General features: G+C 46.8%; 1 protein-coding gene across 1 annotated transcript; it reads left to right on the forward strand.

The window, feature by feature from the left end:
• Positions 1-4269: 4269 nt before the first annotated feature.
• On the forward strand, positions 4270-9018 carry LOC132865941 (protein NYNRIN-like). The gene is made up of 2 exons (XM_060898437.1): positions 4270-4361; positions 5607-9018. Exon 2 carries the CDS (start codon positions 5760-5762, stop codon positions 8553-8555), a length of 2796 nt encoding a protein of 931 aa, XP_060754420.1. The 5' UTR covers positions 4270-4361; positions 5607-5759; the 3' UTR covers positions 8556-9018.
• The last annotated feature ends 4985 nt before the right edge of the window (positions 9019-14003 follow it).

A 14003-nucleotide genomic window follows, 5' to 3' on the forward strand; every position in this document is an offset into this window, starting at 1 on the left:
TGGGTTCTAACACACTGTGTTCTATTATATAAAAAGTTGAGTAGCCACTGACAAAGTGAGGGGTTGACACCCATGGACAGGAGAGAGTTATACAGTCTGATAGGCAGGATAGTGTTGAAAGCTGAGCTAAAATCAATAAACAGGACATGAGCATAGGTGGACTTACAGTCAAGGTGCTGTAGAATGAAGTGGGTGCAAAGTGAGACAGCATCATCCACTCCCCTATTTGCCCTGTAGGCAAATTGGTGAGGGTCCAGTGTAATGTGTGACAGGAATCTACAGACTAAGCATTCAAACACTTTCATGACAACAGAAGTGAGAGCGACAGACCTATAATCATTAAGACAGGTAATGGTTTTTTTTGGGCACCGGAATGATCATAGCTGATTTAAAACATGCAGGCATAGTAGTACTGTTCAGAGACCAGTTAAAAATATAGCTGAGAATAGGAGCAAGTTCGTTAGCACAGTTCTTAAGTGTAGCTGGTGTCACACCATCAGGGCCGGCTGCCTTGTTGGTGTTCTGGCGCCGTAACAGTCTGTGCACATCGTGCTCTGTGATGGAAAGGGGAGTGTGTGTGTGCCCCACACCCAGCGGGTGAAGTAGGGTGCTTGTCTGGGCGCTGGTGTCATCAAAGCGGCAGAAAAAAAATCATTAAGCCGCTCTGGTAAGGAGAGGTCACAGTCCAGGATATGGGTGTTTCACCTTATAGTCTGTGATTTCCTGGAGGCCCCGCCAGACCCCCTTAATGTTATTGTCTTGCAGTTTATTTTCAAATTTGTTTCTGTAGTTGTGTTTTGCTGTGTTTACAGCTTTCTGTAGTCTGTATTTGAGAAGTTTGTATTGCTCTCTGTCCCCACTCTTATAAGCGTCATTTTTTCCTTACAGAGGTGCTTAACTTCCCGGTTAAACCAGGGTTTGTTGTTATTGTAGATGGTAATAGTCTTTGAGGGGATGCAAACAGACTCACAGAAACAGATGTAAGACATAATGCAGTCAGTGAAAAAGTCAATATTGTTCAAGTCAGCAGCAAACATGCCCCAGTCAGTGATATCAAAACAGTCTCATAGCATATCTATAACCACAGGAGAGCTCCTCTTGACCCTCATAGTCTTTGGTTTCGAGGTCTTAAGTCTCTGTCTATAATTAGGAACAAGAAATATTGTGTTGTGATCAGACTCACCAACTGGAGCTCTCACTAGGGCCTGGTACGCCTCCGGTATGGAGGAGTAGCACTGGTCGAGTGTTTTATCCAGCCTGGTGGGGATGTGAATCTGTGGTTTGTATCTGGGAAGTGTTTTCTTCATGGAGACATGGTTGAAGTCCCCAAGCACCAGAATAACTGAGTCAGGTTTGGAGTTTTCCGCGGTGTGGACGTGATCAGCTAGTTGCTGTGAGGCTGAAGCTGCCACCGCACTCGGAGGAATATAGGCTGCACACAGGATGATGGAAGAAACTTCCCTTGGCGAGTAGAAGGGGATACACCTCACCACGAGATGCTCCAAGTCGAGTGAGCAGCCGGACGAAAGGGTTTTGGTATCAGTACACCAGTTCTGGTTGATGTAGATACCGACACCTCCACCGTGCTGCTTCTCGGAGTCTCTAGTGCGATCAGCTCGGTGGAACGTGAATCCCTCCTGATGAAGCGCCGCATCAGGGATGTTTGCAGTCAGCCAGGTTTCTGTCAGACATATGGCAGCACAGTCTCTGAAGTCCCGTTGGGAGAGGATAAGGGAGGTGAGCTCGTCCTTCTTGTTTGCTAACGAGCGGACGTTAGATAGGATGAGGCTCGGCAAAGATAGTCTGTGGCCCCGACGTCTCAGCCGAGCTAGCACCCCTCCTCTTTTACCTCTCTTCCTCGGCGGGTGTTTCAGTCGCCCATGGGAGAGATTTGGTGGTAGATCCAAGACGATTGACTGTGGAACTGGCATAATGTCCCGAATGTGAAGGAGTTCCGTTCTGTCATAACAAATTAGTCCATTGCACGATTCTGGAAGAACACAAAACAGCATAAACAGAAAACAAACAAGGAGCAACACCGAGTCGCCATAGTACGGCGCCATCTTGGTTCGCAGATGTGCACCAATCATGTCTAAATTTGGGACGAACTTCAGGCTATGCTTAAAATGGGGGTAATTGAGGAATTGCACAGTGACTGGAGCAGCCCAGTGGTCTTGGTTCCCAAGACCGATAGGTCGGTCAGGTTCTGTGTGGACTATAGAAAAGTCAATGTGGTGTCTAAATTTGATGCATATCTGATGCTTTGCACTGATGAACTGCTCGATCAGTTAGGCGCGGCTTGCTTTTACTTGACACTGGATTTAACAAAGGCATATTGGCAGATCCCCTTGACTCCCTTCCTTTTGGGTTGTTTGGGGCTCCAGCGACGTTTCAGCATCTCGTGGACTGAATTCTCCAGCCGCACAATGCATATGTGGCAGCCTACTTAGATGATATAATCATCTATAGTAATGATTGGGAGAGGCATTTACAGCATCTCTGGGTGGTCCTGAGGTCGCTGAGGCATGCTGGACTCACAGTAAACCCATAAAAGTATGTAATTGGATGGGTGGAAGTACGGTATCTGGGCTTCTACTTGGGTGATGGGCAGGTGCGTCCCTAAATAGATAAGACTGTAGTGATTGCGGCCTACCCAAGACCTAAGACCAAAAAGGGGGTGAGGCAGTTCCTGGGGCTGGCTGGCTATTTTTGGTGGTTTGTGCGCAACTTTTTGGATGTCACCAGCCCGCTGACTGACCTCACTATAAAAATGGAGCACCAGATCCGGTCCAGTGGACAGCGCCATCTGAACAGGCTTTTGCTCAGGTAAAAGTGGTTTTGTGTGGGGGCCTGCTGTTGCATTCTCCTGACTTTTCTCTCCCTTTTGATGTACAGACTCACATATTGGACAGAGGGCTGGGGGCTATTTTGTCACAGATGGTGGGGGCAGGAGCATCTAGTGCTGTACATCAGCCATAAGCTCGCTATGTGAGAGTCAAGGTACAGCACCATAGAAAAGGAGTGTCTGGCCATCAAGTGGGCAGTCCTCACTCTCCAGTCCTACCTGCTAGGATGTTCATTCACCCTCTGTTCTGACCATGCCCATCTCCAGTGGCTCCACCGCATGAAGGATGCCAACGTGTGGATCACTCCTTCATATCTGGCCCTTCAGCCCTTTTAGTTAGAGATGGTCCACAGGCCAGGGGCACAGATAGAGAGGATTACCTCTCCCACTGGGGGGGGGGGGGGGGTCAGCTGCAGGCCAGATGGCTCTCTGGCTTGAGTTGGGCGGTGGGGATATGTGGCAGTGGGGGCATGTTTGAGTGTTGGCTGTGAATGGTGAGGAGTCAGGTTGAACCAGTAGGTAACATTTGACGAGGTGCACCTGTGTCTAATTACTGGCTGTCTGTTAACCTGTGGCTTTGTGCGTCTTTCAGACAGCCAAGAACGAGAGAGAGAGAGAGAGAGAGAGAGATAGAGCTATGACACCCTGTTGCAGGTAGGTATCATGTGTTTATGTTTTGTTAATCATCTCTGAAAAGTGTGAACAATAAAATAACACCTATTCTGAAGCCTGCTCCCAGTTCCTCTGTTACCCACTGTCAGAGAGTTGTTACAATGGATTTTGATGAAATTGAGGAAAAGTGAGCCATGGGCCAAGGAATAATTGATTAGATGCAAATCGGGATATGTATACAGATCCAGGATTTTTTTTTTTCCCCAATGTAACTCAAAAGGTAGTGGACAGAATTGAATGAAATTTGGTGGACAGCTTTAGTATTAACTTGGTTTAAGTGATCAGATTTTGATGTTGATAATATGTGGCTTTGTGGAGGTGTGCACACTACCCAGTGCCCTTCTAGTTTCACGTGATTTTTTTTTCCACATTGTAAGAATATAATCCTGAATACTCCTAAACCTACTCTTGTAAATGCGCGGCCCAAGGGTGACTGTCGTTTAGTGTAGCAGTTTAGGGTTTACTTTAGGCCAGCTACAATACAGTACGTGCTGCTCTGTACATTTTGCATTTCCACATGTTCTGTTCCCGTTTCATATTCTGATTTTGTCTATGTTTTTGTGTGAAACATCCTGTTGAACTGTGCATAACTCTTGTGTGACCTTGATACTGAGTGTGCAAAGCACATTCCGTAACTTTCCACTGCTGATACTCCCTACGAAGAGTGTATATATAAAGCCCCGATGCAGCTGCGCGTTGGGGGCACGACTGAGAATAAACCAGATTGATTTAACTCATGTGGTTTGCTCTCTTTTTGTCCTCGGAGTACTCCTTGTAACGCATCTGAACAGCACGCAGCGCAATCCTAACAATTTGGTGACCCCGACGTGATACTCTCAATCAGGTAAGACATGTTTGATTGACTACCTGGTTGGAAGTAGCTCCGTAGTGCCCTAAGGAGGGCTTTGTTTTCCCTGGTTCGAGTCCAGGAAGAGCGCGCTATAGAAATTTGTGTAGCGCCCTAAGGAGGGCTTGGTTTTCCCTGGTTCGAGTCCAGGAAGAGCGCGCTATAGAAATTTAGATAAATATCTGCTGTTTGTTTCTGTTCAGATCCGTTTGCTTTACTGTACGATGGGGGGCTCGTATCCTAAACCTGAGGTCACAGACACCCCGGCGGAATGGATGAATAAGTGCGGTTTAGGCTATTACGTTACGCCGTGGCTGGACAATTTGGCTGGGTGGACGGAGGCAAATCCTCAGATTCCATCGTATCCCGTGATGGGACGTTTAATCCAGGCTTCCTTGCTTCAGCGCACCGTATGATTTACGAAAGCAATGGTTTGACATGAAGAAGGTATGGGATAAATCAAAGGGTGTTTACACCCCGAGACCTGTTTTAAAGGCTATTCCAAAACCAAAACTTTCTCAGTTAACCTCCCATGTAAAGCGAGGGAGGAATAGTTACGTCCCACTCATTCCTCATCTCATATACATGTCCAGTAAATTTGTTAGCACATGATTTAATGTGCAAATTAGAAGTAAATCTCACATCCACTCCAGATGGACTAACTATTGAAGTAAGTGAAATGTGTGGTGTGCAGTATGGGTTTGGAAGCCCTCTGTATGTGTATGTCTGGCAGCTCTGTTCAGATCAGCTCGCACACTTGAACACCTCATCAGTTGACACAGATTATATGATGAGGAGCGTTTGCTCGAAATAGTCGATGTGTTGCAACCTAGAAATGACGTCGCTGTGAATATAAAGGAAGAAATAGCTCCGGCTCAGGAAGGTGGCCGTCCGCGTCAACGCACCGTGTCGACATTTTTTTTTGGAGGGACACACCGAATGCTTTGCAGCTCCTGCGTGAGCAGTTAACTAGGTATTTCTCCGCCTGATGTTTTTGCCCTATCCAGTTCTGTGCTGCCACATAATATTCTGAACGCTGCTTGTACGTCCCAAGCTCTTTCCCCTGTTCTCTCTGCTCTTCCTAACACCCTGTGGGCGGATCATAAGGACGATGTGGGCTCTGTGAGCTGCTCTCCGTATGAAGCTGTTATTAAACACTCTACACCTGTTTATGTTAAACAATACCCTCTGTCTCCTAGTAAGCTCGATGGTATTGACAATATTCTAAAATCTCTTTTGCAGCAAGGTGTCGTGGTTCCTTGTGTCAGCCCGTATAACACCCCAGTGAACCCGGTCCCAAAACCGGATGGCACATGGCGCTTCACTCAAGACCTACGTAAAATAAATGAACTCATCATTCCCGTGGCTCCAGTGGTCCCTGACGTTCCTTCTCTTATGTCTTCTATTCCGTGTGACCATGCTTATTTCTCTGTGATTGATTTGTGCTCTGCCTTTTACAGTGTTCCTGTGGGCCATGAGACTCAGCCCCTGTCTGCTTTCACACACAGGGGAAGACAATACACGTGGACGCGGTTGCCACAGGGTTTCATTGACTCACCGGCGGTCTTCACTGCCGTATTGCGGGACGCGCTGGCTGATCTCTGTCTTCCCCGGGGCTCCACGGTGCTCCAGTACGCGGATGATCTCCTGGTAACGGCGGAGGATCAAGACGCTTGTGCTGCCGCCACATTGTCTCTCCTCACACTCCTGGCGCAGAAGGGTTTCAAGGTCTCCCGCACGAAGTTGCAGTTTTGCCTCACAACTGTTCGCTACTTGGGACATGACCTCTCCCAGGGTTCCAGGAGGCTTAGCCCGGAACGCGTTCAAGTCATTATGGACACTCAGGTACCTGCAACCAAGCACGCTCTCATGGCATTTCTGGGCCTCATCAATTACTGTCGTCAATGGATCCCTGACTGTTCAATCTATGACAAGTGTTTGCGTTCAGCTATAAGTCACTCAGATCCTGTGACTCAGCCCCTGGTCTGGACTGAGGACATGCTAACGGCCTTCAAGGCTCTGAAGCAAGCTTTGTGCTCCGCCCCTGCTCTCGGGCTGCCGAACTATCGTTTGCCGTTTCACCTGTATGTGTGCAATCAGAAGGGGACCGCCTCTGGGGTGCTGGCTCAGGAGCACGGGGGGGGCATGCGACCTTGCGCGTTTCTGTCTAAAACTCTTGACGCTGTGGCACAAGGGCTTCCTGGCTGTCTTAGGGCTGTTGCTGCGTGTGCTCTCATGGTCACGGACGCTGAAAAACTTGTTTTGTCGCATCCGCTCATTTTACACACTTCACATGACGTCGTGTACATTCTGCGGAATCTTAGCACTCAGCATTTGTCTGCTCAGCGTCGCTCTGGCTATGAGTTTATTCTTTTGGCCACAGAGCATCTCACTGTTAAGCCCTCCTCGTCGTTTGATTCTGTCGCCCACGCTCTTCAGCGTCTTCTTAACTCACAGGATGACGATGTTGCGTTTGACTCACATGACTGTCTTTCTAATATCGTTTTTGAGACTAGCATCCGCCCAGACTTACACTCCACCCCTCTTTCCACAGGCGACTCTCTTTTTGTAGATGGTTCCTGTTCCCGCCCTGCGGATGGTGTGTTCCTGTGTGGTTACTCTGTTTGTCGCCTCCCTGATGAAATTGTTGAAGCTCATTCTTTGCCTTTTTCTTCTGCTCAGGCTGCGGAGCTCTATGTTTTGACTCGTGCGTGTATTTTGGCTCAAGACACAGACGTTACTATTTACACCGACTCACGCTACGCTTTCGGCATGGCGCACGACTTCGGCCGCATTTGGGCGTCTCGGGGGTTTACGACAGCCGACGGTAAGCCCATTTCTCATTCTTCACTTGTTACTGATTTAATCACCGCCTGTCTCCTTCCGTGCACGTTGGCCATTGTTAAGACACGCGCGCACACAAGAGGGGACTCATTTGAAATAAAGGGCAATTCATTCGCTGATCGAGTCGCTAAAGCTGCAGCCGCATCCGGTGTCCTGCCTCCAGGCTTTAATTGCGCTTTAGTTTCTACTGATCGCATGGTTAGCGCTGTCTTACCTGACATAGATCTCATTTCTATCCAGGCCTCGGCCTCTGTGGCAGATACGCAGTTCTGGGACGCCCAGGGCGCGACAGAGAAGAGTGGCGTTTTGCTTGACGCACAGGGCCGTCTTTGTTTACCTCGTCACTGTACTCCCTTTCTCGTCCGCGAGTTCCATGGTCCCACTCATCGCGGCCGAAGAGGGGTAGTGGAGGATATGAACAGAACATTCTGCATCAATAATTTGCACACAGACGCACACAACATTCTGGACAAGTGTTTAACGTGCGCCCAGAATAATCTATCTAAACCAGGCGCGGTACATCAGCACCTTCCCATACCCGACACGCCTTTCCAAGAATGGCAGATCGACTTCACTCACATGCCAAAGCAGGGCCCGTTCAAATACCTTTTGGTCATGATTGACAAATTTTCACGGTGGATTGAGGCTTTCCCGTGTAGCAAAGAGAACGCCCGAACAGCAGTGAACAAACTTACACAGGAAATTATCCCACGTTACGGTCTTCCGGTAGGAATTGACTCTGATAAGGGAACGCCGTTCACCTCTAAGGTAACGCAGGAGCTATGTAAAGACCTCAAGATCAATTGGCGTTTTCATATCCCATACCATCCACAGTCCTCTGGCATTGTGGAGCGCGCGAATAGAACAATTAAGGGTAAGTTGCGTAAGGCTATGCAAGACGCAGGCACGAAAAATTGGGTCCAAGTTTTACCGTTGGTCCTCGCTGATATGCGCATGACTGCTCAGGTCGCTCTCGACAATTTATCTCTGTACGAGCTCGTCATGGGACGCCCCTTTCCTGTCCCTTGGCGTAGAGGCATGCAGGTTATAGGAACGGGTGATCTTGAAGTACATCTCAGCGAGTACGCGGTGGATCTCATGCGGGTGCTGGATGAGTATTGGGCGAGAGTAAATTCCAAAAAGCCTCCCATTCCAGAGGCACACACTCACCCCTTTGAGGTAGGGGACAGAGTTTTAGTAAAGAGATTCGCTAAACTAAACGCTCCCATGGAGGAGTCACCCTACAGTGGGCCCACCGATGTACTCGCTGTAACTCGCACGGCTGTGCTAACGGACCTTTTTCCACAGTGGATCCATGCCAGCAGAATAAAGAAGGCTCCAATGTAATAGAAATCTATATTGTTGATGCTTAACAGACTTTTGTGTTTCAGAAAGTTGCTGTGACAATAGCTGATGGCCTTTTCAGGGATCCCCTTCCAGCATCTGGAGCAATCCAGTTTCGGCTGATCTACAAAGAGGGGATGGTTGGTGAGTCTTGCAAAGTTCTGGGCTGAAGAGTCTGAAAAGCACGGGAGCCTGTGACATTTTTCGCCGTCTGCACCCTGTGAGCATTAGAGAACAAAGTCAGTGACCAGTATGACTTTCTTCATCATCGTGCTGATCTCAACGCTTGGGGCAGGGTTACCCGCACAAGCAATACACCGGGACCCAAGGGATAACGAGTTTTGGAAATATGTAAACTTCACTGTAAAAACATCAATGAATATGAGTAAACCCTGCTATGTGTGTTCTTTGTTACCCCATGACAGCAGCGCTCCTTTTCCGGTCCGAATAGCCCCGTCTAACTACTCTGAGGTTAATATGACATGGCTCAGCCTGTCGCCCGTTTCTTTTCCGTTGTTGCATGGATCGTATATATAATATGATGATCTCGCACACAGGTTATGTCCCTGTGTCGGCCAAGACTGGGGTGTGAATAATACTCTGGGCTTGCGTCAGAGTATTAAAGAGGGGATTGTAAGAATATAATCCTGAATACTCCTAAACCTACTCTTGTAAATGCGCGACCCAAGGGTGACTGTCGTTTAGTGTAGCAGTTTAGGGTTTACTTTAGGCCAGCTACAATACAGTACGTGCTGCTCTGTACATTTTGCATTTCCACATGTTCTGTTCCCGTTTCATATTCTGATTTTGTCTATGTTTTTGTGTGAAACATCCTGTTGAACTGTGCATAACTCTTGTGTGACCTTGATACTGAGTGTGCAAAGCACATTCCGTAACTTTCCACTGCTGATACTCCCTACGAAGAGTGTATATATAAAGCCCCGACGCAGCTGCGCGTTGGGGGCACGACTGAGAATAAACCAGATTGATTTAACTCATGTGGTTTGCTCTCTTTTTGTCCTCGGAGTACTCCTTGTAACGCATCTGAACAGCACGCAGCGCAATCCTAACACACATTTCATTTATTTTCAATTTTTTTAAGGTAAATATTTGGTACTATAACTCCATGAATGTGGACTTTCAGAAGTGTAGGTCAGCTTTAATATAGAATGCTGGGTGCTTGAATTCCCTTAAAAAATAATAATAATTAAAAATAATAATAATACAAAAAAATAACTGTGTGACTTCTGACAGCAGATTTGAAGACCTGTACAAAGTAGAATTGTAAACCTAGGGGACTGATCAATATATAAGATGCAGTATATTGTCTGAAATAGTCCAAATCATATGAATAGGTTCAGAGACATTAAAGCTCAAATATTTAAAAAAATTAAATTGATTTTCATCCAACTTCAGTGTGATATTCCCCAGGTATGACACCAGGTACCAAATACAAACTGACTTGTGGAAAGAGCAAGTTTCTGTTAATATTATATCCAAAAGTTGTGATGGTGTTCTATCTTATTTTCCCAAAATGAATTTTTGAAACATCATTGTATTTGTGCCTGGTGGCCTCCCAATGTATATTCTGTACAACACTTCTAAAAACTGGTGTGATCAAAATAGAGGGTTTAAATTTTGCCCAGTGATTCTCATATACTAAGTAATATACAATGTGAAAGGTATTCCCAATCATAGTGCTAGTTACAGAGCTCAAAAATGAACAAAAGTGCATTTTAACACAATTTTATTACTCTGTTTCCAAGATATTACACCATCAACCAACTTCACAAACATATGACATTTGAAAATACATGTATACTAATATTCAGTGAATTATTCACTGTGATGCTAACATTTATTCAGCTAATATGAAATTGTTATATAGTCCATCAACTGATCTTTTTCAGACTTGCACAGATTACGGAACTCATTGTTTTTGCATCAGAAGGATGATCCGCTAAAGCTGTATGTTAGAATGCAGGAACTTACAGATCTATGAGTGGAGGAAGGGAGAATGCATACTGTCAACAAAGCCAAATTGATAGACAGAAATCAGAGTTGGAAAATCAAGCAAGGGTTGGGCAAACAACTTAAATAAGGAAAGACAAAGAGCGAAAACTGGAAACAGGAAGCAAAAGGTCAGAAACATGAGATGCAGTCAGAAAAGATACAATGCTTGGTATGTACCGAGCTAACAAGATGATATTTCACAGGGATGTGAGTGTTTGGGGAGTTTAAGTAGAGGGACTGGTAATTGAGGAAATGGAGAACAGCTAAGATTCAATATGCTGGAGATAGAGGGAACTGTGTCTCTTGGGAATTGCAGTTCCTGGTGCCCATATTTGTAGTTTCCTCAGCTGGTTTACTGACAGATGCCCCCCCCGAGGAGCTACCTCCAGGAGCTGCCTTCTTTCTTGGATGACCCCTACCCCTGGGTGCTTGTTTGTTGGGATGTTGGGCATGAAACTCCTGTTTTAGAAGAGGGTCTAGAATGTCCTTGTTCTTAACCCCTACTTTGTTCCTCCAGTCCATATCCTTCCAAATCGATCAGGTATTCGATTTGTCCTCCTCTTCGCCTTGAGTCGAGGATTTTATTAACCTGATAGATGGGCTCTCCCTCCAGTTCAAGTGTCGTGTGCTCCTGGACTGGTGTGTTGCTGCCAAGGGGCCCCGAAATAGCAGACTTTAGCTGTGATACATGGAAGGTCAGAGATACTTGACTGTGAGGGGGTAATTCCAGATGGTACGATATCTCATTGATGCGGCGTAGCACTTTGAATGGCCCAATGTAGCATGGTTGGAATTTTCTACATGTGCTGAGTGCTCTCAGGTTCTTTGTGGCCACCCATACCCAGTTGCCCAGGGAAAAGTTCAGAGTCTCATCTCTCTGCTTATCTGCATATTCCCTGTACCTGGCGCACACTGATTCAAGGTGCTGATGGACCTCTTCCCAGACAGCTTAACTGCGTGAGAACCAGTCGTTGACTGCTTGCACTTGACGGTGTGTCATCCCAGGGGAACAAGGGTGGCTGGTAGCTGAGTATGCACTGGAAAGGTGTTAACTGGGTAGCTGAGTGTTTCAGCGAGTTCTGTGCATACTCGGGCCAAGGAAGCCATCCTCAGGAAACAACTAATCTGCTGATTTGCTCTTTCTATTTGGCCATTAGACTGGGGGTGATAATTGGAGGGGAGACTTACCAATACTCCCAACCTTTCCATGAAGCTTGACCAGAAGTGTGAAATGAACTGGGGACCCTTGTCACTTACTATGTCCTTGGGGATGTCATAGTACCTAAAGATTTGTTGGAACAGCAATTCAGTGGTTTGAGCAGCCGTGGGAATGCCTGGCAAAGGGATGAGTTTAAGAGCCTTAGAGAATCAGTCAATGGTCACCATGATGGTGGTGTTGCCTTGAGAGGGAGGTAAGTTGGTGATAAAGTCTATGGCTAAGTGTGACCAGGGCCTTTGAGGAACCGGGGGGGGGGGGGGGGCATAACTTGACAGTGGGGGGTCCTAGGTACCTTTGCTTGGGCACATTCAGAACATGAAGCAATTAACTGGTTTATCTCCATGAGCATGTTTTCCCACCAATACTTGGTTCTTAACATTTGGTGTGTGTGTTGACTGCCTGGGTGTCCTGTGGCTGGAGATGTGTGTGCCCAGGTGAGGAGTCTGCTAAGAAGATGCTTGGGTATGTAGAGGAGACCAGGTAGGAGATGGATAGGATGGGCTTTAGGCTGTGAACTCCTTATTTTTTTGTCCAGTTCCCAGGTAATAGACCATACAAAGCATTGTGGAGGAAGGACAGGCTGAGCAGATGAGTTGTGGTGTGAAGGACCAAAAGTTCTGGATAGGGTGTCTGTTTTAGTGTTCTTAGAACCTGGGCAGAATGAAATAGTGAAATTGAATTGAGTAAAGAATAGGGCCCACCTGGCCTGATGTGAGTTTAACCATTTGGCTTGCTGGAGATATTCCAAGTTCTTATGATCAGTGACGATGACAAAAGGGTGAGTAGCTCCCTCTAGCCAGTGTCTCCACTCCTCGAGGGCTAGTTTAATGGCAAGCAATCCTCTGTTTCCCACATCATAATTCCTCTCTACTGAAGATAACTTCTTTGAAAAGAAAGATACAGGGTGTAGCTTCTGCTTCTCCCCCAGGTGTTGGGAGAGAATGGCCCCTACTCCCATGTCCAACGCATCCACTTCTATGATGAATGGCTTGGTGGGGTAGGGATATTGGAATATAGTGGCTGACATGAAGGCTAACTTGAGCTTACTGAAGGCTTCCTCTGCTGCTGAGTTCCAGCCCAGGCACTTGGGACCTTTCTTTAGTAAAGCTGTCAGAGAGGTGCTTCCAAAGGACTGAAACCTCGGATGAACCGGTGGTAGAAATTTGCAAAGCCCAAGAACCTTTGAAGATCCTTAATGGTTTTAGGGATCAGCCAAGAATGTGATGGCTGATACTTTGGATGAATCCATGCTTACTCCTCCTGCACTGATGACATAGCTGAGGAATGAGATCTTGTTCTGATGAAATTCACACTTCTCCACCTTTTACATAAAAAGTGATTCTCCAGTAGACACTGGAGGATGGTCCTGATGTATTCCTGGTGGCTTGTGATTTCAGCGGATAAATCAAGAGGTCATCAATGTAGGCAATGGCATATTTCCCCAGCATGTCCCGTAGCACGTCATTGATCAGGCACTGGAACACGCTGGGAGCCGAAGAAAGGCCATAAGGCATTACCCGGTATTTGAAGTGTCTCATGGTCATGCTGAAGGCCATCTTCCATTTGTCACCTTTCCAGATCCTGCTCAGGTTGTATGCGCTATGAAGGTCTAGCTTGGAGAAGATTTGTGTGGCTCTTAGTTGCTCCAATGCTGCCGGGACCAGGGGAAGCGGATAAGGGTATTTTACCATGACCTGGTTAAGACCTCTAAATCAATGCAAGACCTGAGTCCACCCCCTCGTTTCTCCACGAAAAAGAAACCAGCCGACACAGGAGACTTGGAAGGGCAGATATAACCTTGCTTGAGGGCTTCCTGAATGTATTCCTCCATGGCACTCTGTTCCTTCTGAGATAAGGGATAGCTTCATCCATGTGGAGGAGACATACCTGACAGGAAGTTGATTGCGCAATCATATGACCGGTGTGGAGGTAGCCCGCAGGCCTTCCCCTTACTGAAGGCTTCAGATAGATCCCGATAACATTCAGGAACGTTGTCCATGGAATATGGTTATGGACTTTCTACTAAGATGGACAACACTTGGACTTGGGGATGAGAAATGCAGCTCTGGAAACACATGGGAGACCACTGTAGAATCTCCTTATTTTGCCAGTAGATCAATGGATCATGCAACTATTGCCAGAGGTATCCAAGGACAATGTCATGGTTGACAGTAGTGGTCATGTACAGGGAAATGTCTTCCTTGTGTAATACTCCCACT

The sequence above is a fragment of the Neoarius graeffei genome, chromosome 18, assembly GCF_027579695.1.
Source record: "Neoarius graeffei isolate fNeoGra1 chromosome 18, fNeoGra1.pri, whole genome shotgun sequence".
In the NCBI taxonomy this organism is placed as follows: Eukaryota; Metazoa; Chordata; class Actinopteri; order Siluriformes; family Ariidae; genus Neoarius; species Neoarius graeffei.